At 51.8% G+C, this 25,184-nt stretch overlaps 1 protein-coding gene across 1 annotated transcript in view; it reads left to right on the forward strand.

The window, feature by feature from the left end:
* GUCY1A1 (guanylate cyclase 1 soluble subunit alpha 1) overlaps positions 1-25,184 on the forward strand; it is a 545,497-nt gene that overhangs the window by 98,563 nt on the left and 421,750 nt on the right. The window contains exon 2 of the mRNA XM_069631322.1: positions 22,502-23,568. Coding sequence (XP_069487423.1) covers positions 23,314-23,568 — 255 coding nt within the window. The 5' untranslated portion in view covers positions 22,502-23,313. The remainder of the gene's footprint in view (positions 1-22,501; positions 23,569-25,184) is intronic.

Here is a 25,184-nt window from a genome sequence, read left to right on the forward strand (position 1 = left end):
GCCATGCCCCCTTGCCCCTCCACCGCCACTCTGCACCCCAGTTCCACCTTTGCACTGGTCTGCTACATTCTTGCCAATGTGTAGTTTCATGTTCATGTGTCCTGTGTAGATGCTAACTTCCAGCTTAGAAACTGCCAGACATATGCCGTGTGGTACAGCCTTAGTACTCGATGCAGGGCATCCCACTTGTACTGTGCATGGCTCAGATGTCCCGCAGGGACATGAGTGCCCATTAATGCTCCATGTGCATTGCACACATGCCCCTATGTGTCCTTGACTGGATGATCACTGTAATATGAGTCCTTGGTTACATACATTGCCTGCCCTATTATCGGCCTCCCCATGTCAACTGTGGCTCAGTCCTGCGTTGCACACATGTTTAGGCTCTGACAATCTGTGTGGCTCACAGGCCTCAGCCTGTTCAATGGCCAATGACTCTGTCCAACTCCTGTCGTGTCTTCTACACACGTGGCCGGCCTCCGGATCTTCCATCATGTGTCCTGCCCACTGTCCCAGCATCATTTGCAGTGTTGTAATTGAAATCACATTAAGCTGTTGATGCCAGTCAACACTGCTTGTCAATACACAGGTGTATGCTCAGCCTTTTGATACCATGCTAGGCATCCCTGCTTTGGTACTGGGGTGGAGGGGTGCTTGCCTTCTAGACATGGTACACATTGAATACACAATGCACGTGATGTCTGATTTTGACATTGCACTGCCTTCACATTTCCTGGCACACACCATGGAGTGCTTGTACATGTAGGTAGTGAGTGGCGTACACATTTTCTGCACTGCATAGACCCACTTCCATGCAAACTGCCACCTTTCAACAGGTCTGATCACAGAAGCTATTCTAAGTAGACCCAGCATGCATGCATGGTCATATGTTGTGTGTCACATGTCTGCCAGATGCCTTTGCTGTCGGTGTGTGTGTGTGTGTTGTGTGCTTCTGACATGTGTACTGACCCTTTCCTCTCTATTTTTCAGGTGATGACGCAATGGATGCAGAGGATGGTGTTGTCATGCCAGACACAGGGTTGGTAAGACCACATCAACCCGGCACTAGTGGGGGTCGTGGGGTGGTAGGCCACGAAAACCCCCAAGTGCTGCAGTCCATCCTGTCTCTGGCTGTCTATGAGTCCAGCCTTGATGACGACTCTGACGTCCATGTTGAGTTGGATGACCATCAAGTCCATGTGTCAGGGGTGAGTGATTCTGATGTGGACACTCCTCTGTCTGCGACCCCTGCACTGAGGGATCAGACAGTCTTGGTTCCTCCGCCCGTGGTGGATCGGGACGCAGGGTCACCCTCCACACCAGTCACTGATGTGCCTGGGACATCACGTCGACGGGGGCATGTAGTCGTGCAGCCGCAGGCGGTGCCAACACAGCGAGGACCCCCGGTCCTTGGGTCCCGCAGGGGTCAAGCCCGGCAACGCGGTCGCCGCGCGCAACCGCTGTATACTGAGTGGGAGCAAGACATGACTGCCAATTCAGAACGTCAGGGGGCAGCAATGGAGAACATCGCTGACAGCATGGAGCGTGTGGCCCGATCTGTGCTCCCCCCTGCTCGGCAGGTGCTACTCCAGCAGCAGGCGGCACGGTCCACGGCCCGCTCACTCAGGCTGGGCATGGCGGCCTCAGACAGGGCACGCCAGGCTGAAATGTCGTCTCTGCGTCAAGCAATTGCTGCTCACGCAGAGGCGCACATGGATGCCCTGAGGGAGGAGTATGCCTCCCTCAGATCCACTCTGGGTGTCCTTATGATGTCCCAGAGGCAGCGGGCAGAGGAGAGGTTTGCACAGCTTGAGCGCACCATCTCGGCTGAGCTACAGGCTTGCCGGGAGGTGCAGCGGTTGTCCAGCCAGGCCTTGCAGGAGGAACTCCGTGTTACACGTGCTACCTTGCAAGAGGAAGCACGTGTATCACGTGAGGTCCTGCATGCAGACCTATGTAACATCGCCACACAGAACCAGGCTCACCTGTCCGGCAGACTTGCTGCCGACGAGGGGCAAGCTGCGGCTAGGCGTGGCCAGGCTACTGTGCCATGTCCTCCTTTCCAGGATGAGCCAGACTCGGACGACCATCTATCTCCCACATAGGTCGTGCTGTGAAGGCGTTGAGCCCATGGAGGTATTTTTTTTTGGCTCAGCATCATCGCATGTGGATGTTGAGCAGCACCCTGTACCTCCCCCCTCCTGGGTGCCTCCCCTCCCCCCCGGGTCGTATGTGGCCATTTTTGATTTTTCATTTAGTTTAGTTAGTTAAGTTTCTGTTTGATAGTTAGTTTAAATAGGTAATGTAGGTTTTCCTTAGTTAGTGTAATTAGTTAATAGTTGAGTTAGTTTAAAATTTGTAGTCTATTGTGCTTACATGTGACAGTGCGGTGCCTTGTGGTTTTTGAAGGCATCCACTGTCTGTTCCAGCTGGGCCCTTCATGGTTGTCTTGTGTATGTGTTTGCTGCTTGGGTTCCTTGACTCACATATGCCACTCCTGCCTCCCTTATCCATGGGCTCGCAAGGATGGTTCGGTGTAACAGAATTTTACACAAGGGCTTTGGACTGTCATATCTGTGGCATGTCTGGTGCTTTTTGACTTGTGTTGACACCCCTAGTGGGGATGATTTAGGTGTAATTGTCCACTGTTCAGCTTTTGCTAGATGGGGCGTGTCATGATTAATGTGGACATTGATTGCTATGCATTGTGTATTATGTTTCATATCTTTCCTGTACACGTGCTTGTTGCAAATCATGCTGTAGTTAGTGTTCCACACTTTGGAGGTGAAAGACGGACTGATGGTGTGATTTGTGATGTGACTCTCTGACATGGTCAAGTAATGAGATGCCTGATGAGACACACACAGATCACTTTGATGCATTAATCATGTGTTTCATGCACTTTCTGCAGGGGGATGAGGCATCAGAGCACCTTTGCCAGCAGACATGGCCCATTGGACGACCTAATTCCTGACCCGTTTGTTGGTGCCCACATGCACATGTGTGCACAAGCAGAGCCACAGTGATTGCAGACCCACATCCTAGAACTGCTGACATGTTGCAAGCAACTCCAGGCAAGGTGAGCATCACAGGGGGGCCACGAGACAGCAAAGCTTGCACCAGGCGAGTTGCACGTGCAGGCTTAGTCACAGCACTGAGGGTGAGCTTAGACAAATATTGGTGTTGAAGCACAGAATGCAGCTCAGATGTGTTTGTGGACTGATGGCTGTTGATAGTAGGGTTGTCTGGGACACATGCGGGGGCAGTGGCACATACCCTGCGGTACACCAGGGTTCATTGAGGCACTTGTATCAACCATGTAGCCTTCCAAGACATGGAAAGGGGCAGCTCACAGGGACATACAGCAAGGGACATACTCGGGTGCAGTGCATGTCTATTCCACGTACTTCATGATAAATGCACTGGCAACTTTCTTTTGGTCATGGTGGTACGCAACTTGATCTGTAGTCATGGCTTGCCATATGGGTCTGTCTGCTTACCCAGGGAACATTGCATGTTGTGTGCATTGTGACACATTGGTGTTCCATTTGCCACGCACCCACCAGCGGCTGACTTACTGCATTGACTGTGAATGACCCGTCACAGGGTTGATATTATATATGGGTACGAAGCATGGAGCACAGATTTTCTGTTTGTAGAGGTGTATGTTGTTATGGGGCATGTTTTGTGTTGTGTTTTTGTGCAATTGGCATGTACTGGTTGCTGACTGTGTCTCTCTTTGCAGCATTGCAGTGCTCCTGTAACTGGACCTGAGAGTGCGCAGGCAGGAGGCCAGCACTCAAAACCAGAGCTAAGTGTCTTGTTGTATTTTCTTACAAACTGCCCTGCATAGGCTTGCTGGGGAGTGTACTGATGCATGGATGTATGTGTGGTCCTATTTGGTATGTTTTTTACCCTAATCACCCTTGATCCTATGCAATTTCGAAACCTGTACCCTCTACCCGGTGTTCCTGCTTCCCATGCCTATCCAAGCAATGTTCCCTGACCCTCTTTCCCCACTGGGGTTGCGGATGCCTGTGTAAGCCCCGAACTTGCAGGCGCCAAAACCCTAGAGGGGGTGGTTGGTTCGTACCACTCCTGAGCCTGGACTACAGAAGGCCATGACAATGATGTCCAAGTTTGTTTGTATTGTGCATGTGTTCATGCAGGTTGTACATTTTCGTGCATTCCCTGGTTTCATGTGTCATTCCTGCTCCCCTCACCTGCCACGCATTCCAGTCATCCAGTGTGTCTACACCTGTCCAGACTGCATATCCCTGAACCTCTTTCCCCACCAGGATCTCAGGGGCCTGTGTGAGTTTGACCTTGCAGGCACCCGGGACATGGTGTGGGTGGTTGTTTCATGAGACTCCAGCGCCTGTACAGGGGATCTGTGACAGTACACATCCATTCATGGTGCATCATCCTATGTCATGTACCACACATGTCTCACATCCAGTCGTGACATTGTTTTGCTGTGCTACCTTGGTTGTTGCATCATTGTGGTAGTACTTGGCCTTTGAGACGTACTGCTATGTCAAGTCATCTACTGGAGGGTGTTTGGGTTCCTTTTCATGCCTTGGATTATGTGAATTTGGAAATGAGTGTGGATTCTGAGGGTTCAGGCATCTCTTCACACACAAGGTGGGAGATGGACACGAAGGGTAAAGGTGATCCTGTGGCCAGGTGGGAATGAGGGTTGGAGGCTCCATGACCCAGGTGCAGTTGTTCAGTGGGTCATGGTCATTTGCGAGGGGGGGGGGTTGTTGTTGATAGTTGCGTTGCCCTGCAGTGTGATGGGAACTCTGACATTGTAATGTTGTTGTCCTATGTACATGTTGTGTTCTGCTGATCAATGCCTGTTCATGTGTTGTGTTTTCCTTTCAGGTGCGAGGGGATAGTAGTGGTTTGACATGCTGGGGTGTACACATGGTGGATGTTCACATGTGATGTGTAGGGAACACTGATGGTCACTTGAGTGCACATGCATATGTGGAGTGCATGTCCTTGCAGAACCACACACTTGCACTCGGATGCACTCCATGTACTCCCACCCTTGCATATCCACGTGTACACTGTTTGCCTTCTGGTGGCCACTGTGTCCCGCCAGCACATGTTCTGTGACCGATTATGGTTCGAGTACATGCCTAATTTGATGTTTGATGTAGTCTGTCACTTAGATGTGATGCTCAGGGTGTGCATCACACACAATGGCTGTTCACTGTGCTGTGCGCTGAGCAGTGTGATGCAGGAGTAGGACATTGCACACATGAGCTGCGGTGTTCATTTTGCAATGCATCATGTGCATATAGCCAGGCATTCATTGTGATGTTACGTCTACGACTGTTGTAATGCATTTGGAATCGACTAATTTTTGGTGGGACATTTTGTTGGTCTGTCATTTCATCGGATTCCGGGTCAGGCATCATTGTCCGATGCCACTGTACATTTAGGACATGGAAATGTGTACCTTATCGTTACTGGGTGGGTGTATGGGTATTGCTTGCCATGTCATGTTGATGTTTGGGAGGGTTTGACTGTCATGACAGTGATGGCCATGGCCTGTTTTGCAGGTGTGTGTGATGCACACCTTGCATGTCCAGGTCATCCGCTTCTCAGAGCAACTAGCTGGGGGTAGGTTTCTCTCCGCAGCAGGGCCCTCCCCCTCAAACAGACTTCCTGACTTGAACTTGAGGGGAACCATCTCCAGTTCAGGAAGCACCTCAAGACCTTCCTCTTTGCTTCTGCTTACTCTCTGCCTCTCCCTTGCAGAATTATTCACTGGAACTGCACAGGAGCTGCAACTGGGCCACTCTCACCAACCTCGGTCCCTGGGCCAGCCACTGTCCACTTGCACTGCCACCCTGGCAACCCCTGCACTGCAGTACTGTCTCTCTATCCCTACAGCCCTCCCTTCCCAGCACTCGTCTGCACTTACCTTAGCAGTTGCCACCAGGCGACCTATGTATAATTGTTTGGCCTACTTCCCCTGTACTGGACTCCCCCCCACCCTTGCACTTTTCCCTTCCCCCTACCCCTGCACTTGCACAATCACAATGACACCTGGCCTAGTAGTACCATTCTCTGTGTTCCCTTGTTCCCCCCCCCCCCTGCCTCATTGTGCCTTGTAATACTTGTGTATGGCTCATGTCATGTCACATGTCATATGTGTGCATTTTGGTTGCACAGGATAGCTTGTGTTTAAGTAGCTAGGGATGCAGACGATGTGGCACTTCCATGGCAACTATCTCAGGGTGGTAGGGTTGTGACAGTTGACTGTCACTTTGTCATCATCGATTGTCACCTGGTATGTGCCAGGCCTGTGTGCACTCCGCAGGGGTGGGAGTTTAGGTGAAAAATGTGGCCACAAGCTGGGTCCGGGCTACCTCGCCACGTGCCCTGTCCCCTCCCATGGCCAGCGCCTGTGCCTGTGGTTGGGGATGTGGGGGCACCACCATGTCCACCGGGACGCCCTGCCGTGTTGCAACATTGTGCAGGACACATGCTGCCACAATGATCCTGCACACAACTGCTGGTGCATAGAGTAGTTGCCCACCAGAGCGGTCAAGGGAGCGGAAACGTGACTTGAGCACTCCGAATGTGCGCTCCACTATGCCCCTGGTTGCAATATGGGCAGCGTTGTATCTTACCTGGGGTGGTGTGGTGGGGTTCCGGATTGGCGTCATCATGTGGTTGCTCAGAGGGTAGGCACTGTCCCCTGGGGAGGTGATAATTGTTCAGATTATTGGGGTTGGTATATTTGTCTGTGTGTGACTTGCATGCATGTGCAAGGGCATTTGTACTCACCTAGGAGCCATGTGTCGCCATGCTGCCCAGCTTCCAGGGCCCGGCTCAGGGCGGACATTCTGTATATGAAACTGTCATGGGTGGAGCCAGGGTAGTTTGCATAGACAGAGGTGATGATTCCCTTTGCATCGCATACCACCTGTACATTGATGGAATGCCAGTGCTTGCGGTTTCGGTATATGTGCTCAGTGGCCCTAGGTGGACGTAGGGCCACATGGGTGCAATCTATGGCACCGAGCACTTTGGGGAAGTGTGCCACCCTGAAAAAATCCAGGACAACGGCCTGCCTTTCTGCGGGTGTTCTGGGCATGTATATGTGCCTGCGGACTGAGGGGCGCGCTGTCATGATTGCCAGTACCTGGTGTAGGCAGCGTGACTGCGTGGCCTGTGAGACCCCCCCCACTATGGCAGTGGTCCACTGAAACGACCCAGTGGCCAAGAAATGCAAGACATTGAGCAGCTTCTCCAAGGGGCTCAATGCTTGGGAGCAAAGGGTGGGGGATGTGAGGTCATCTTCCCACTCCCTGACCAGGTCTAGGATGATATGGGGTGGAAACCTATACCTGCCGTAGACCTGGTCGTCAGGCATCCCAAAAAGGCCTGTCCGTGGTGCAAAAATGCGTGGCCTGGCTATTCTCCTCCTCCTGCGGTGTCCCACAATCACTGCAGCAACAAATGGGGCATTCATCGTCGCTGTATTTACGCGTTTGTTGTTTGCGCGCACTTTTATGCTGTGCGCGGGACGCCTCCGTGTGGGCGGAATCGTTGGTTTCCCGTATTCTGGTGTCATCGCGTGTGATCGGAGGGGAGCGGGCGTACACGCGATTGGCCTGGGTACGTGTGTTTCGGGGTGCGCGGGAAGTTCCACACGCGATTGGCCTGGGTACGTGTGTTTCGGGGTGCGCGGGTATTTCCACACGCGATTGGCCTGGGTACGTGTTTCGGGGTGCGCGGGAAGTTCCACACGCGATTGGCCGGGGTACGTGTTTCGGGGTGCGCGGGAAGTTCCACACGCGATTGGCCTGGGTACGTGTTTCGGGGTGCGCGGGAAGTTCCACACGCGATTGGCCGGGGTACGTGTTTCGGGGTGCGCGGGAAGTTCCACACGCGATTGGCCGGGGTACGTGTGTTTCGGGGTCCCGTGAACTTTCACACGCGATTGGTTGGGATCCACGTGTGTACTGTCATCACGTGCAATGAGGGATACTCCCTCGCACGTCACGTCACAGACGCGCTCACGCGCTGAGGGCCTTTGGTCCAATGAAAATGCGTATGCGTGCAGACGCGCTTACGCGCTAAGGGCCTTTCCTCGAATTACACGCTGACGTGCAGAATTTTCACGTGCCTAATCACTCCGTATCAAGCTGGCCACGCGTAAGCACACGGAAGACCACGCTCCTGCCCAGAAGGCCGAACTACTGCCCCCCAGAGCCCCGAGCACGCTCCCACCTGCCATCTGCTGCTGCCTGACTGCCTGCTGCCCACGTGCCCTGCCATTTGCTGCCTGCACATCAGCCAGGGGTGCTGTTGGTGTGACCACCCCTGCTGGAACCAAAGACTCCCGACTGGGATTCCATCGCTCCACAGCCCAGCCCCAGGACCCAGTTGCCCACCCACTCCTGCCTCTGGGGTTGTCATGTCGGGGCCAACTCCATCTGTGACCACTGACAACCCCCGGCCAGAGAGGCAGAGGGGCACCAGCTTCAGTGCCACCGAAGTTGGTGTCCTGGTGGAGCAAGTCCTGGGCCAGTATGATGCCCTCTTCGGAAGTTGCCGCGCCGACAAGGAAGGACGGACTCGGATCTGGACTGACATCGTGACTGCCATCAACGCGGAGGGGGTGGCAGTCCGCGACTTCCAACATGTCAAGAAGCGCTGGGAGGACTTCAGGTCCAGGACCCTGACCAAGGCCCGGCGCCTCTTGAAGGCAGCGGATGCCAAGGGGCGCCGGGGCCACTTGTCGGAAGAACAGATGAGGGTCCTGGAACACATATCCCCAGCGCTCCACGTCCAGGTCCTTGAGAGGCAGACCCGTCTGGAGTCGAGCGGTGAGTGTACATGCATCCTGATTGTGAGCAGTGCGTGTGGTGATTGTTCAGTAGTGTGCAGGTTGCACATCTGTTTGTATGGGGTCGAATATGGGTGCGGGTGTGTGGGTGCGGGTGTACAGGGCCGTGGGGCTGACACATGCGAGGGCTGTAATGTGTGAGACATGGATGGTGCCTGTGTGTGTGGGCTTGCATGCCAAATGCAGTTGTGTGGGCACACAAGTCTGTATGAATGTGTATGTGAGTAGACATGTCCGTGATGTCACGCATGTATGTTGTTTTCAGCTGATTGTATCAGCGCTGTGTACATGTGCATGTGTGTGTATTTGACAAGGGTGCAACAGTGATGCAACATGGATGCATGTGACAGCGGTATGTGGAAGCCTGATTGGCAGATGTGACATGGATGCCCGTCTGAACACTGCGACACTTAGCAGAGGTGTACACATGCATGCAAGTGTGGTGGTGTGTGTACATGTGTGGTGCACTTCCTGTGTTGCATGTGATGTCTGGCTCACCTTTGCCTGCTGATGCTGTTGTATGTGTATGGATGGTGTTGGCAGTTGCAACATGGCTGTGGTATGGCTTGTGTGTGCAAGTTGTAATGACATGTGTGTTGGGGATTGTGATGACATGTCAGAGGTTTGCCAATGCCACTCATGTACAACTGTCATGTGTGTATGTGTACATTGTACAGTGCCCTGATGCCTGTGTTTTGTTTCTCCCTGTCTGCAGCGTCAACTGATGAAGAGGGCGGAGAAGGTGCTGTGGAGCACAGCGGCGGGGATCCGACCGCCAGCCGGAGACGCAAGGCCCGGCTCCCCTCCCAGGTTGTCATCTCGTCGGGGAGTGAGGAGTCCGGTGCCGCGTCCCAGGCCGCAGCTGCCGGGGGGAGGTCCAAGAGGCGGAGGTTGCAGTTGGACTCCTCGGCAGCAGAAGGGGCAGCTGGGACCCCACAGGGCCCAACGGGGGAAGATGGCACAGAGTCATCCAGGTTGGTGGGGGGTTTGGTGGAGGAGGAGGCCGTGCAAGCACCGGAGACGGGGTCTGGGGGTGGGGATCCCACTGGTGCTAGTGGTGCAGTGCAGGACCAGGGACAGGAGGCAGCACAGGCCGCCGCGGAGGTGCCTGTGTGCAATCCTGTCTCTGATCCTGTCCCTGCATCATCTTGCACCAGCAGGGATGCCCATGTCCAGACCAGTTTTCAGGCAGGGGATGAGCTGACGTCAACTGGCCTTCCCCTGCCTGCGGACGTGGCTATCCAGGCCCGGGTTGAGCCTGTCCTGGCTGGAGTGGCGTTGCGTCAACGGGCCATGCGAGGCGACCTGCAGTCTTTTCATGAAGAGACTGCAGGTCATCTCGAATGGCTCGTTGACCACGTCAGCCTGCTGGGACAGGTCACCCAGGCCGGATTCCTCCGTCTGATGGGGCTTGCCACGACCCCCTCCTCAGCTGGACCCCCTACGCGCCAGTCGTCCTCTGTGCCATCTTCCCACCCATCAGTCACCTGGGTGCCCTGTGGAGCTGCCTCTGACGGTGCGGCCAGGCTGGTGGAGGAGGCATCCCTGCCACAGTCGGGAGTCGGACGTCCAGCAGGGGTGGCCACGTCAACGACTGCACCCCAGCCGGCGGAGGATGTGCAGGCAGCAGGAGGCAGTGCAGGGGCAGAGGCACAGCAGCAGCAGCTCCATGGTGGGAGCCATGAAGGCTCGGGGCCTTCGACATCGGAGGGGCAGGCATCGGCCGGAGGGCAGGAGGACCCAGGACAAAAAGTGTCTTCCGTGTGGCAGCGGTTGGGCCACGCCATAGATGCGGAGCGGCAGCGGGCGGAAGAGGCACGGCTCTCAATGGTCAGGGCGGAGAACTCCATGCAGAGGGCCCTGAGGCGGGTCGAGTGCCTCGAGGCAATCCGCAGGGCTTTGGAGGTGGACACGTCGACGGCCCTGCGGACCCTCGGGGCCATGGAGGTGGACCGCCTCCGGGACATAGAGGAGGAGTTCGATGATGCCCTGGCCCGGCACATCCAGAAGTGAGCCGTGGAACTAGCCCGCTGCCCTTGTACATAGTTATGTAGGTAGTGTTAAGTTTCATTTTTGTTTTTATTTCATTTGGACCTTTTGGACATTGGCCACATTTTTGTATATAGTTTTTTTTATTAGTTAGTGTAGTTAGTTAGGTTTCCTTTATTTTGTTGGGATGATGGACCCTGGCTTCTTGCTTTGTACATAGTTGTGGACTTGGACATATTTTTATTTTTTTAATTATCCATGGATCAATGGCTTATGTTTTTTTTTCACATTGGATTTTGTTTGGTGGACATTGACTTTGTAGTACATTACTTTGGATTTCTATATTCTTTGATTTTTTCTTTTTTTTGGACGGACATGCTTCTTTTCATTTTTTTCCATTCACATTTCAGTTTCTTCATTTTTGTTTCTATTCATCTTTCCTTTAATACATTATTTATTTGTTGCACTTCAATGTGTGGTGTCTCATTGTTTTCATGCATTTCATGTTATGTGTTTTGAGATTCACTGACACCCATTGGGTGTATGTGAGGGACATGTGTTTGTTTTGGAACTTGCAATTGGTGTTCTGTGATGTAATTGCAGAATATGAGTGGGTGGATGCAATACTCGGGTGGGTGTTTTGCATTTGGGGGCTGACCATAGAGACCAGGGATCTGGACTGTGATGACATGTTGGGTGGGGAACATGAGTTGGACATGGGTGGGGGCCTGCTGGCAGGTGCCCCACAGTGCTGGGGGGTGGGAGACATGAGTGGGGGCCTGGTGGAGGGTGCCCCTGGATGCTAGGGGGTGGGGGTGCTGGGAGACATGTGTGGGGGCCTGGTGGAGGGTGCCCCTGGATGCTGGGGGGGGTGGGGGTGGTGGGAGACATGAGTGGGTGCCAGGTGGAGGGTGCCCCTGGATGCTGGGGGGGTGGGGGTGGTGGGAGACATGGGTGGGGGCCTGCTGGCAGGTGCCCCACAGTGCTGGGGGGTGGGAGACATGAGTGGGGGCCTGGTGGAGGGTGCCCCTGGATGCTGGGGGGGTGGGGGTGGTGGGAGACATGAGTGGGGGCCTGGTGGAGGGTGCCCCTGGATGCTGGGGGGTGGGTGTGCTGGGAGACATGTGTGGGGGCCTGGTGGAGGGTGCCCCTGGATGCTGGGGGGGTGGGTGTGCTGGGAGACATGTGTGGGGGCCTGGTGGAGGGTGCCCCTGGATGCTGGGGGGGTGGGGGTGGTGGGAGACATGAGTGGGGGCCTGGTGGAGGGTGCCCTGCACTGCTGGGGAGTGGGGGTGATGGGAGACATGAGTGGGTGCCAGGTGGAGGGTGCCCCTGGATGCTGGGGGGGTGGGGGTGGTGGGAGACATGGGTGGGGGCCTGCTGGCAGGTGCCCCACAGTGCTGGGGGGTGGGAGACATGAGTGGGGGCCTGGTGGAGGGTGCCCCTGGATGCTAGGGGGTGGGGGTGCAGGGGGACATGAGTGGGGGCCTGTTTGAGGCTGCCCCTGCACTGCTGGGGGGTGGGGGTGGGGGGAGACATGAGTGGGGGCCTGGTGGAGGGTGCCCCTGGTGGCTGGGGGGTGGGGGTGGTGGGAGACATGAGTGGGGGCCTGGTGGAGGGTGCCCCTGCACTGCTGGGGAGTGGGGGTGATGGGAGACATGAGTGGGTGCCAGGTGGAGGGTGCCCCTGGATGCTGGGGGGGTGGGGGTGGTGGGAGACATGGGTGGGGGCCTGCTGGCAGGTGCCCCACAGTGCTGGGGGGTGGGAGACATGAGTGGGGGCCTGGTGGAGGGTGCCCCTGGATGCTAGGGGGTGGGGGTGCAGGGGGACATGAGTGGGGGCCTGTTTGAGGCTGCCCCTGCACTGCTGGGGGGTGGGGGTGGGGGGAGACATGAGTGGGGGCCTGGTGGAGGGTGCCCCTGGATGCTGGGGGGGTGGGGGTGGTGGGAGACATGAGTGGGGGCCTGGTGGAGGGTGCCCTGCACTGCTGGGGAGTGGGGGTGATGGGAGACATGAGTGGGTGCCAGGTGGAGGGTGCCCCTGGATGCTGGGGGGGTGGGGGTGGTGGGAGACATGGGTGGGGGCCTGCTGGCAGGTGCCCCACAGTGCTGGGGGGTGGGAGACATGAGTGGGGGCCTGGTGGAGGGTGCCCCTGGATGCTAGGGGGTGGGGGTGCAGGGGGACATGAGTGGGGGCCTGTTTGAGGCTGCCCCTGCACTGCTGGGGGGTGGGGGTGGGGGGAGACATGAGTGGGGGCCTGGTGGAGGGTGCCCCTGGTGGCTGGGGGGTGGGGGTGGTGGGAGACATGAGTGGGGGCCTGGTGGAGGGTGCCCCTGCACTGCTGGGGGGTGGGGGTGGGGGGAGACATGAGTGGGTGCCAGGTGGAGGGTGCCCCTGGATGCTGGGGGGTGGGGGTGGTGGGAGACATGGGTGGGGGCCTGCTGGCAGGTGCCCCACAGTGCTGGGGGGTGGGAGACATGAGTGGGGGCCTGGTGGAGGGTGCCCCTGGATGCTAGGGGGTGGGGGTGCAGGGGGACATGAGTGGGGGCCTGTTTGAGGCTGCCCCTGCACTGCTGGGGGGTGGGGGGTGGGGGGAGACATGAGTGGGGGCCTGGTGGAGGGTGCCCTTGGATGCTAGGGGGTGGGGGTGCAGGGGGACATGGGTGGGGGCCTGCTGGAGGCTGCCCCTGGTGGCTGGGGGTGCAGGGGGACATGCGTTGGTGGGCAGTAGTGCTAGTTGATATGTGGGTTGGCTGGTGGGCATGGCCATGGTGGATGGGGTGCCTGCAGGACATGTGCTGGGTAGGCCCCTGTGGTGTGAGCCACCTGCAGGGGCCGTGGAGGGTGTAGAGGGTACACTGTAGAGGGTGTGCTGCTCCCCGCGCACCCCCGAAATACACGTACCCCGCTCAATCGCGTGTGGAACTTCCCGCGCACCCCTGAAATCCACGTACCCGGCCAAATCGCGTGTGGAACTTCCCGCGCACCCCTGAAATCCACGTACCCGGCCAAATCGCGTGTGGAACTTCCCGCGCACCCCTGATATCCACGTACCAGGCCGAATCGCGTGTGGAACTTCCCGCGCACCCCCGAAATACACGTACCCCGCTCAATCGCGTGTGGAACTTCCCGCGCACCCCTGAAATCCACGTACCCGGCCAAATCGCGTGTGTCACTTCCCGCGCACCCCCGAAATACACGTACCACGCTCAATCGCGTGTGGAACTTCCCGCGCACCCCTGAAATCCACGTACCCGGCCAAATCGCGTGTGGAACTTCCCGCGCACCCCCGAAATACACGTACCCCGCTCAATCGCGTGTGGAACTTCCCGCGCACCCCTGAAATCCACGTACCCGGCCAAATCGCGTGTGGAACTTCCCGCGCACCCCCGAAATACACGTACCCCGCTCAATCGCGTGTGGAACTTCCCGCGCACCCCTGAAATCCACGTACCCGGCCAAATCGCGTGTGGAACTTCCCGCGCACCCCTGAAATCCACGTACCCGGCCAAATCGCGTGTGGAACTTCCCGCGCACCCCTGATATCCACGTACCAGGCCGAATCGCGTGTGGAACTTCCCGCGCACCCCCGAAATACACGTACCCCGCTCAATCGCGTGTGGAACTTCCCGCGCACCCCTGAAATCCACGTACCCGGCCAAATCGCGTGTGTCACTTCCCGCGCACCCCCGAAATACACGTACCCCGCTCAATCGCGTGTGGAACTTCCCGCGCACCCCTGAAATCCACGTACCCGGCCAAATCGCGTGTGGAACTTCCCGCGCACCCCCGAAATACACGTACCCCGCTCAATCGCGTGTGGAACTTCCCGCGCACCCCTGAAATCCACGTACCCGGCCAAATCGCGTGTGGAACTTCCCGCGCACCCTGATATCCACGTACCCGGCCAAATCGCGTGTGGAACTTCCCGCGCACCCCCGAAATACACGTACCCCGCTCAATCGCGTGTGGAACTTCCCGCGCACCCCTGATATCCACGTACCCGGCCAAATCGCGTGTGGAACTTCCCGCGCACCCCCGAAATACACGTACCCCGCTCAATCGCGTGTGGAACTTCCCGCGCACCCCTGAAATCCACGTACCCGGCCAAATCGCGTGTGGAACTTCCCGCGCACCCCTGATATCCACGTACCCGGCCAAATCGCGTGTGGAACTTCCCGCGCACCCCTGAAATCCACGTACCCGGCCAAATCGCGTGTGGAACTTCCCGCGCACCCCCGAAATACACGTACCCCGCTCAATCGCGTGTGGAACTTCCTGCGCACCCCTGAAATCCACGTACCCGGCCAAATCGCGTGTGGAACTTCCCGCGCACCCCCGAAATACACGTACCCCGCTCAATCGCGTGTGGAACTTCCTGCGCACCCATGAAATCCACGTACCCGGCCAAATCGCGTGTGGAACTTCCCGCGCACCCCTGATATCCACGTACCCGGCCAAATCGCGTGTGGAACTTCCCGCGCACCCCCGAAATACACGTACCCGGCCAAATCGCGTGTGGAACTTCCCGCGCACCCCCGAAATCCACGTACCCGGCCAAATCGCGTGTGGAACTTCCCGCGCACCCCTGATATCCACGTACCCGGCCAAATCGCGTGTGGAACTTCCCGCACAACCCCGAAATACACGTACCCCGCTCAATCGCGTGTGTCACTTCCCGCGCACCCCCGGAATACACGTAGCCCGCTCATTCGCGTGTGTAACTTCCCGCGCACCCCCGGAATACACGTACCCCGCTCAATCGCGTATTTTACTTCCCGCGGCGCCACTTTTTTGATGCGCTGGGACTCTACCACCTGCCTTCGTGTGGCGGACGTGTTTCAGCTTGTGCGCGGCTTTGGCTGTGCGTGGGTTTGCCCTATTCCATTCCATGAATACGTGTGGTTCGTGTGCGTGTGGGCGTTACCTCTGCTTCCGTGCAGTGCATCCCCAGTTACGCCCTTATTTTCGCGTGTTGTTCCCCATTCCGCGCGTTACGCCCCATGTCCCGCCCACTTTCTGCTGTGTGCGCTGAGGTTGTGCGCTTTCACTGTGCGCGTCGCGCACCGTCGCGCACGCCTTTCGCGATGTTGCAGTGACTTGTGCGCCATGCACGGGTTTGGCGCACATCGCGCGGTGAACACGCGCAGGGACTTCCATGAATCGCGCGCGTGCGCGTGCGCCTGTTTTTTTCCGCTTGCGCCTGCTTGCGCCTGCTTGCGCCTACTTGCGCGTAGATTTTCGGCGCACGTTTGTTCCATGAATCGGCCCCACAATGTCAGCTGCTGTTTCAGCAATTTGTCTACTTCTATGGACCACTTGTGAGGTCAAGGTGACTACTAGCTGATGAACATAACACGGCGCTTTAAGCATGCATGCTGTGCCTGTATACGCACTGTGACATCCCAGGGGTCCATAGACGTAGACTATGCACCTGCAATGTGGTCAATGGTTTCCATATAGTTGGTCATACATGTGTACATAGATAAATACATGCATATATATCCATATGTGCATTTGTAAGCACACATCCAATCTGGTACATGCATTAAGATTTTGAGCCAATGAACAGTAACAGTACTGTCCATTATATTTTCAAAATGAAAGAAACATCCTTAATTGATCAAGTACTACTCAACGTTCATGTATTTTAATATGCCCCTTTAGCCAGAGCCTTCTGCCTTCCAAGCCAGAAACACCAATGCTTGAACTATAGAGGAATAGAGGCTATATAGAGGATATATCACTATAAACATTTAGTTAAAGGGAATGAAATAGAAACAGTTCAACACAACGAAACCCTTGGAATTCAGTGACAAACCTTTAATGTAGTGACAGTAAGGTGCTTATTTGATTTGCAGCAAAACTGTCAGAATTCCGCAAACATTGGAAGGCCATGAGCACGCCAATGAAATCACCTGTGCTATCCATTATGATATGAATTATTACATCATCAATGGCATCACTCAGAGGCGTTGCTAGGGAGGGGGCAAGGGGGCTATAGCCCCTGGTCTTTTGGTTGTAGCCCCGGATAGAATCTCAGGAGCTAAAACCAAAAGACTAGCTAGCCCCCAGTCCCGACATTTCCGATATTAGCGTAGCCCCGGGTCTTCTCCAGACCTAGCAACACCCCTGGCATCACTGGAAACTGGAGCACATCATAGAGTGACCATGGTTTTGTGGGTTTTACATCTCCGCATTCTTGAAGCAGCAGATATGGCATGCTAATTTTGGATTGCGTTTTAGAGCCCCTCTGCAGTATTAATCCAGTGTTAATGATTACCGGAGTTCATTTCAGAGTGCCTCCACAGTGTTAATCCAGTGTTAATGAGCACTGCAGTGCATTTCACAGTGCCTCCACAGTGTTCATCTAAAGTGTTCATGATTACTGGAATGCTTTTCAGAGCACCTCCACAGTGTTAATCCAGTGTTAATTATCAATAGAGTGCATTTCAGAACGCCTCCAAAGTGTTAATCCATTGTTAATGATCACTGGAGTGTATTTCAGAGTGTCAGCACAGTGTTAATCCAGTGTTAATGGCCACTGGAGTGCATTTCAGAGTGCTGGCAAAGTGTTAATACAAAGTTTAAATGATTACTGGAGTGCATTTCAGAGCTCCTCCACAGTGTTAATCCAGTGTTAATGATCACTGGAGTGCATTTCAGAGTGCCTCCAAAGTGTTAATCCACAGTGTTAATGATTACTGGACTGCATTTCTGAGTGCCTTCCCAGTGTTAATGATTACTGGAGTGCATGCACCTTACCTGCACATCGAAAGAGATTTTTGGAGTGCATTGCAGAGTGCCCAAACAAGGTTAAGAATGTTGGTAGTGCATCATTTAGCAGCCGCAGGATGATAATCAAGGGGTGCATCAAAGGGTGCCTTCACTAAGGTTACTGTTTACCGGCTGGCATTATAGAGCGGCATAGAGTATCACCTATTCTCGTTTTTGCAGAGCATCATAGAGTGCCTTCACAGGGTAAACTACATCCAGTGTGCATCATTTAATATTTTCCACTTGCATATTAATGTGCTATATATTGTTTAGGAGGTCAGTGTTGAGTGTTTTCCATATGCAGGTTAATGAATTACAAATTGATTCTAAATGATTTGAGGGTGCATCCTGTAGTGCATCCTCATTGCACCATTTCCTGCTGTGCACGAGTACATTTAGATGAATACATCACTTGCTGGTTTATAGTGACACTGCATAATGGCTACCTGTCATTGTCTATACCATTTCTCTTTCTGTAACAATAACACAAGTTACAATGATTGTGTGTTATACAAGGCAGACATTGGTTTTGTATCTGACTTGCATGTACATGTGAGAGTGCGAGATGATGTGTTGAGTTACTTGGAATCTTGGATGAATTATGCAAATGACTGTTCTAGGGTTGGTAGTGAGATCCTGGGCAGACTGGTGTATGTATGTGCCCGTGGGTGCTGCTTCTGTACTTGGCCCATTACCTGGACTGTGTTACAGGCTTATGTGAGTGTGCCTGCCTGCATGGGCCTCCTGCAGCTATTTGAATAGCCTACTATAGATGATAATGACCATGCTTGTTCCAGAGATGGATGGCTTAGTTTATGAGAGTTCCACCTGCTCCTACTATGGTCACCCTTTGCCAAACCTACCTCTTCATGGTATCTTACACTTTCATTAGTTCTCCCAGACAGGTTTACAAAATCCAAACTAAGGTGCAGGGCCCTCTGAATCAGGCCAGTAACTTCCTCAGTAGAATGAGGAGCATATAACTCAGATGTAATGCTCGTAGACTCGTGGTTCTTGGGTTTGTAAACAGAGGGAGGAGAGAACCTTGCTAGAATTGGTAGTCATACCAATGGAGTACCCACAGGAATGCTCGGGGGGATGGGATCTAAAAGAGCAGGGATTCTCCTATATTCCTACATTTTTTTAAATCCCTGTTTAGCTTCATAGAACCCCTTTTTAAATGTACCCTTTCTGTTTCCCTTTCTATCCACGTATTTTATCTTGCATTTTAAATTGCTTGTCTATCATTTGTAATCTTAGCATTGTGGTGCTCATTTTAATATTGTTGGTGAGATACCTTGTTAGAATTGTATTTGTGGTCTAGCTTTAAACTTGTTTCAGAACGTTAGTGTAACACGAGACGCGAGTAAAAACAGAGAAGTGTTTCCTCTCTGCACACGCCTAGGTAGGAAAAGAACTACAATCCCCAGATGGATTGTAGTTCCAGGCTCCCATTTCCCTTCAAACCCGGCACGAACGCACCAGTGCGCACTGGCAGGCACAGTCTGCTACAGTCTGTGAAAGAAGGTGGAAGGGGAGACTCATATGTAAGCATTTTATTTTATATCTCTTATCAGTAATCATGGGGATGTTAGCTGCGACTAAACACGACTTCACTAATAACATCAGTACACACAATGATCAACACACCAATCGAAAAATAAAGGGAGAAAAACTCCAGTCAACTGATCACAGTGGAAAGATCAGCAGGAGCCCTAAGGTCGAGGGTTGCAATGACGTAACTAGTGAACAAGGCAGCAGAGGGAATCAGATTACTAGGTTTGGAGTAGAAACTTCAAGGATTTAGGCCCTGAGTTACTAAAATCATGCCTACTGAGTCTTTCCACAAAAAGGATGACTGTTAGAGCATGCTGCAGAAGTATAATAAACATATGCAGGCTTTGGTGGATGAAAATGCCCCATTTAAAATGAAATTGGTGCAAAAGAATTATAACCACTGTAAGTGGTATAATGGAGATATAAATAAACTTAAACAGGAAAAACGAGCCAAAGAAAGAAAATGGCGTCAGAATTCAACCCTGGAAAATAAAGATAACTGGAAACGTTCAGATTACAGTTATGGGAAAGGTGTCAAAGAAGCTAAGAACAACTACTATAACAGAGAAATAGAGGCAGCCTCAAATACCTCTAGCAAAATCTTCGAGATACTCAAAGGGATTGAAAAACCTAAGACGCTCTCACCTCCTCATATACCCACAAGGAAAGACTGTGATAAGGTTCAAGAAGCTTTTGCTGCCAAGATCCAGAAAGCCAGAAATAATATTATCACAGCTAGAGCAGGTGGAGATACAGTAGCTCTCTCAGGAGACACCCCGACACCGGAAGAAAGAGAGAGTTTCAGTTTCTCATCTATCTCAGAGGAAGAATTATGTCTGGTAATGTCTAAAATGAAACCAACTTCATGTGCAGAGAATATTCTGCCACAAAAATCATTTTTGACCATAAAGAACTTTTCTCTCCAGTCCTGTCTAGGATGGTCAGCACATCTTTTAGCGAGAGCGTTGTGCCAAAGGAGATTAAGGATGTGACGATAACACTGTTAGTCAAAAAAGCGGGCCTGGATCCTGAAGAGCCCAGTAATCTACGACCCTTTACCAACTCAAATTTTATCCTGAAAATTCTGGATAAAGTTGCAACAAATCAATTGCAAAAACATGTGGAAGCTCTAAAGATATTGCACAAACAACAATCAGGTTTTTGGGCCTCTCATAGCACCGAATACGCCATGCTAGATCTCCAGATCCACATGCTAGATTTGGTAGACAAAGGTAAATCAGGGATTCTCATGCTGCTTGACCTCAGCACAGCTTTCGACCTAGTGGGTCATCAGCTTCAACAAGTAGCGCTAGACAAAATAGCAGGATGCTCCTCAATTGCTCTGGCATGGCTGGCCTCATTTTTTAAGGACCGGAGAGCATGAGTACACTGGGGTGACAAATTCTCAGAGGCTGCCCCTATTATTTTTGGATTCCATCAGGGAGCAAGTTTATCCCCCTTAATGCTTAATCTCTGTATGAGAAGCCCTGTGATCTCTCAGAAAACATCAGCATATTCTTCACAAATTACACCAATGATATACACCTAATTTTCTAACTCAAAGGTGACCATACCATTGAAAGCGCAAAAATAGCAGAGGTCTATGAAATCATAGAGATCTGGATGCAAAATCATCTTAATAACACAAAGACCGAACTGGTGATTTTCGGAACACGACAGACGAGATCCAATCATGGGGCAGAATATAAAGCCTTTACCATCAATGATGCTAATATCCTGGTAATGCCTCAAGTTAAAACACTTGGGATGATGGTTGGAGCATCAGTGGGCTCAGAAATTCTGTTTAACTACCGCACAAAAACAAATGCCTACTACCTGCGCCTACTGAGAGCTATAAGACCTTACATCAATGAAGAAAATACAGCCACCATTGCGAGAGCAGTCATACTATCATGCCTAGACTATGGCAATGCCCTATTACTTGGAGCCACCAAGAGTGAATTGGAAAGGTGCCAAGTAATGGAAAACGATGCAGTTCGTGTAGTTAAGAGAATCAAAAAAAGAGAACATATATCAACAGGGGTAAGAGCTGTACACTGGCTTAGAGTGGAAGATAAGAGTCAAATTCAAAGCTATGATGATAGGCCAGAGGTGCCTATTTGGGGAGGCACTGAGTTACTTTAAAAAACAATACTCCTTCTACACACCTCCGAGATGCCTAAGATCAGCTGATACACGCTTACTGAATATACCTTGTGGAAATCGCGCACTAGGGGACGAGGTAGATCTTTTCCGGTCAAGGCAGCATATTATTGGAACAAACTGCCGTCCGCTCTTCGGCAAGAGGAGAATTATCTAAGTTTGAGGAAATCACTGAAAGCGTTCCTGTTTCAATAAAAACTCGTCATTAAAGGCAGGTTTCCAATGTCCGTTCGGCTCCAACTGTTAATTGGGATCAAGATGTGAATTTGTCTATTTGGCTCTCGGCGTCCTGATGCCCACATGCTTTCGGCGCGTTAGAAGTATGTACATTACATTACATTACCTTACAATCATTTATACTGAGCTATACCATGACAAAGAAATTTGGAGAGAAATATAGGGGTCAGCAACCATTGACTCTCCAGTTATTTTAGACTGCAACACCCATCAGCCATAGCTAGTTTAGTCGATGATGAATGTTGATGGGAGTCATAGTACAAAACCTGTGTAGATTCACAGGTTGCAGAGCCCTGCTAGTAGTCCCTATGGCAGGGGAGTATCATACTTGTGTTAATGCCGGAGAACGCAAACACTTACTGTTGTGCCCCTGAGGGTGCTGAAAAGCCTGATTGAATACCCCTACCTGGAAAGGTAGCTGATGTTTAATCTCTTGATGGCATCCCTTTTGCTCCCAAAGCCAGAAGCTGTAGTGGTGGCGCTACGACAACAATTTAATCTGGCAACAGGTTTGCTTCTAATAGCCCCTATCAACCTAGCTCAGACCATTCACTCCTATGCCTCCTTCAATTAGTCTCATAGGCGTGCTGGGTTAAGTATATTCGGCTGGTCCTGATTCTCTGGAGATGAGTAAAAGACCTTTCCTGATTCCACAATATGTAGATACAGCTCACCCATGTGCAAGGGCCAGTTCATATGCATAGGATGTACATCATTTTGTATGTAAATAAGCAAGCATTATTTTGCAAGTGTGATAAGTATTGTAATTATAACAGATAGCGATTTAAACAATTAAATATAATTCATGCAATTAGACTTTTTTTTCACTAGTTTGTAGTTTCACAATTAGACACATTTGTAACTTCTGCAGTAAATAATTGTGTTCTATCTTCTTCGTTGCAGGAGTGTAAATTGACATCATGATTGACATCAACTCCCTGGCGAAAGAAATCATCCTTATAGAATGACAAGCTCTACTATTCATGGGCTCTCTGCTGCCAGAATTGAGCGGACCCCCTTAAAGTGATGTGACAGTCGGCAGGACTGCAGGCCGATTTATCATAATTAAGTTATATCTGTAACATGCTCCTCCACCTATAATCGTGAGTAATATACGGTCTGTGGCCTACATTAGCCACTCTTGCATTGTGTAAAACAGGGGGCCATTGGAAGTATGGCCAAATGCCTGACCTATATGATCACGTATCCACTGTGCGAAACATAACTCTTCAGAGTGAAGCATAGGCTACCAGCATACATGAGCCTCTTATGCACTGTGTGAAACGCGCGGGTCTTCAGAGTGAGAGTCTTCAGCCTACATGAGTGACGTACGCACTGTGTCAAACACGATTCTTCCGAGAGAGGCAGAGCCTGGCAATATACATGAGCCACTTGCGCACTCTGTGAAAAACGTGGATCTTTGGAGTGGGGCACAGTCTCTGGCCTACATGAGCGACCTACGCACTTTGTGAAAACGTGGCCCTTTGGAGTGAGGCAGAGTCTCTGGCCTACATGAGCGGCATACGCACTTTGTGAAAACGTGGCCGTTGGAGTGAAGCAGAGTCTGTGGCCTACATGAGCGACTTACGCACTGTGTGACAGTGTGGCTCTTGGGAGTGAGGGCTCCTATTGACACTGATATGACACCAAACAAAGTCAGGCACTTGTAAAATCAGAAGAGTCATTTTCACTGGCAGATCTACACATCATCCAGCATGTTCTGCACCAAGCTGAAAGACTTGAAGATCACGGGGGAGTGCCCCTTCTCTCTACTAACACGCAGCCAGGATTCAGAGGAGCTCGAGGAGGAGTGCGCCCAAGTGCCAATTAGCTCTGGAGCCGAGCTGCCCATCTGCACTGATGTCTGTGAACAAGACATTGCGGGGAGCCTCCCCCAAAGGAAAACCAGCAGGACCCGCGTGTATCTGCACACGTTAGCGGAGAGCATCCGCAAATTGATCTTTCCTGAGGTAAGTCATGACGCTCGCATTATAGATGCTGCAAAAATCATTGGATGTTTATACAAGTGAACATTATTTGTCTTTGCTTTACCCCTAGCCTCCATTCTTGCAATTTGTCAGGAGAGCGTATTTTAATATATTATGATATCGAGCGATTTTGTGACTTTTCCTCAAAATACTGGATCACAAGAGCACATTGTGTGCTTTTTCATCAGAATGGACTATAAAGCTCTAAAGGAAATATAAAAAATGAAATGTGTAAACCAAACCTCATTTGACTAGATCTGTAACATTTTGTGTGAACCTGGTTGCATCGTTACCACGCGACAATGCGGAAAGGCAACACGGCTCACCCACCTTCTTAGGAAGCAGGTCAGTCTGAGCTGGATATTTTTGTTAAATTGCAATGCCATTTTATCACCTCTCTGGCCCTCCCAGTGGAGTTGCCAAGATGGTTTGGCCACTAATCAAGGGGGACACGTATTGCTTTTGTTTTAAGTAGAGAGAACATACTGAGGACTGTGCAGTACTTAGTGATGAACATGAACATCTGTCATCCAAAAACGTTCTTTGAAACTCTGCCATTATGAAGCTCTGATGATGGGCCTCATTACAAGCTTGGCGGTATTTCATGCGCCTCATTACGAGTTTGGCGGTATTTCAGGCAGTAAATCTGCTGAAATGCCGCCAAACAGAATGACCCTTACCACCACTTGGTACTTTGTGTTTAGCACGAAATTACAAGTGGTGGTAGGTAGTGTAAATCCCCATTTTTTCTCCATTCGGGATTTCTTGGGGAATTACCACCGGCTAAATTACTGAGTGGTAATTTCACTGATTTCCACCGGTTCTTATTCTTTCAAAGTTGCAATTTGGCGATGCAGGAAAAGTGGCTAATTTCTTCCGCATTGACAACCTCTTAATGAGGCCCATCATGTGTGGTACTCGAGTGCAGTTGCAGTGCAGGCAAGAGGCGTCTCATTTTGCCCAACGAAGAGTTATATAAGTTCATCAGCGAGGCATGTACTCAGCAGTTACCCAGTCCAGCCTTAGTGAAGAGGTGTTCAAGGTGTAGAAGGTGAACAGTACCAGTTGTGGTGATGTATGCACACTATTATTGTCTTTAGCTAAAGGGGTACATATCTATTTATCTGTTCATTTGCTTATTCATTTCAGCAGTTTTATAAAGTGTTGCCAAGGCCCATGTTCAAGAGAGATCTGAACAATGTGTCCATAAAATAAACATAAGTTGGTCGATATATATGAGAGGATATATGAATATATGCAAGTTATGAAGATTTTCCAAGTCACTAGAAGGTGTGTGACCTTATATGAACACAGTTTCAAGCTCATTAACTGAACTCTCTTGCAATATTGATTTTGAGTAAACTAGTCAGTAGTTCATATACAGGTTCCGCAGTGCACTGCGTGCATCAAGAATGTATGCAGCCTGTACGTGTTTTGAGACCCATTGCTCGCAATAAAGGAAAAGAAAATTAACATACCAAGAAAAGAACGTATCTCTGAAATCAGATGCAAAGTGCGCTGGCTACCGTTTCAGCACCGAATCAAATTCAAAACAATTGCAATCACCCACAAATGCCTTACTAATATAGCTCCCAAAT

Source organism: Ambystoma mexicanum, chromosome 6q (assembly GCF_040938575.1).
Source record: "Ambystoma mexicanum isolate Mex_15411 chromosome 6q, UKY_AmexF1_1, whole genome shotgun sequence".
Lineage (NCBI taxonomy): Eukaryota > Metazoa > Chordata > Amphibia > Caudata > Ambystomatidae > Ambystoma > Ambystoma mexicanum.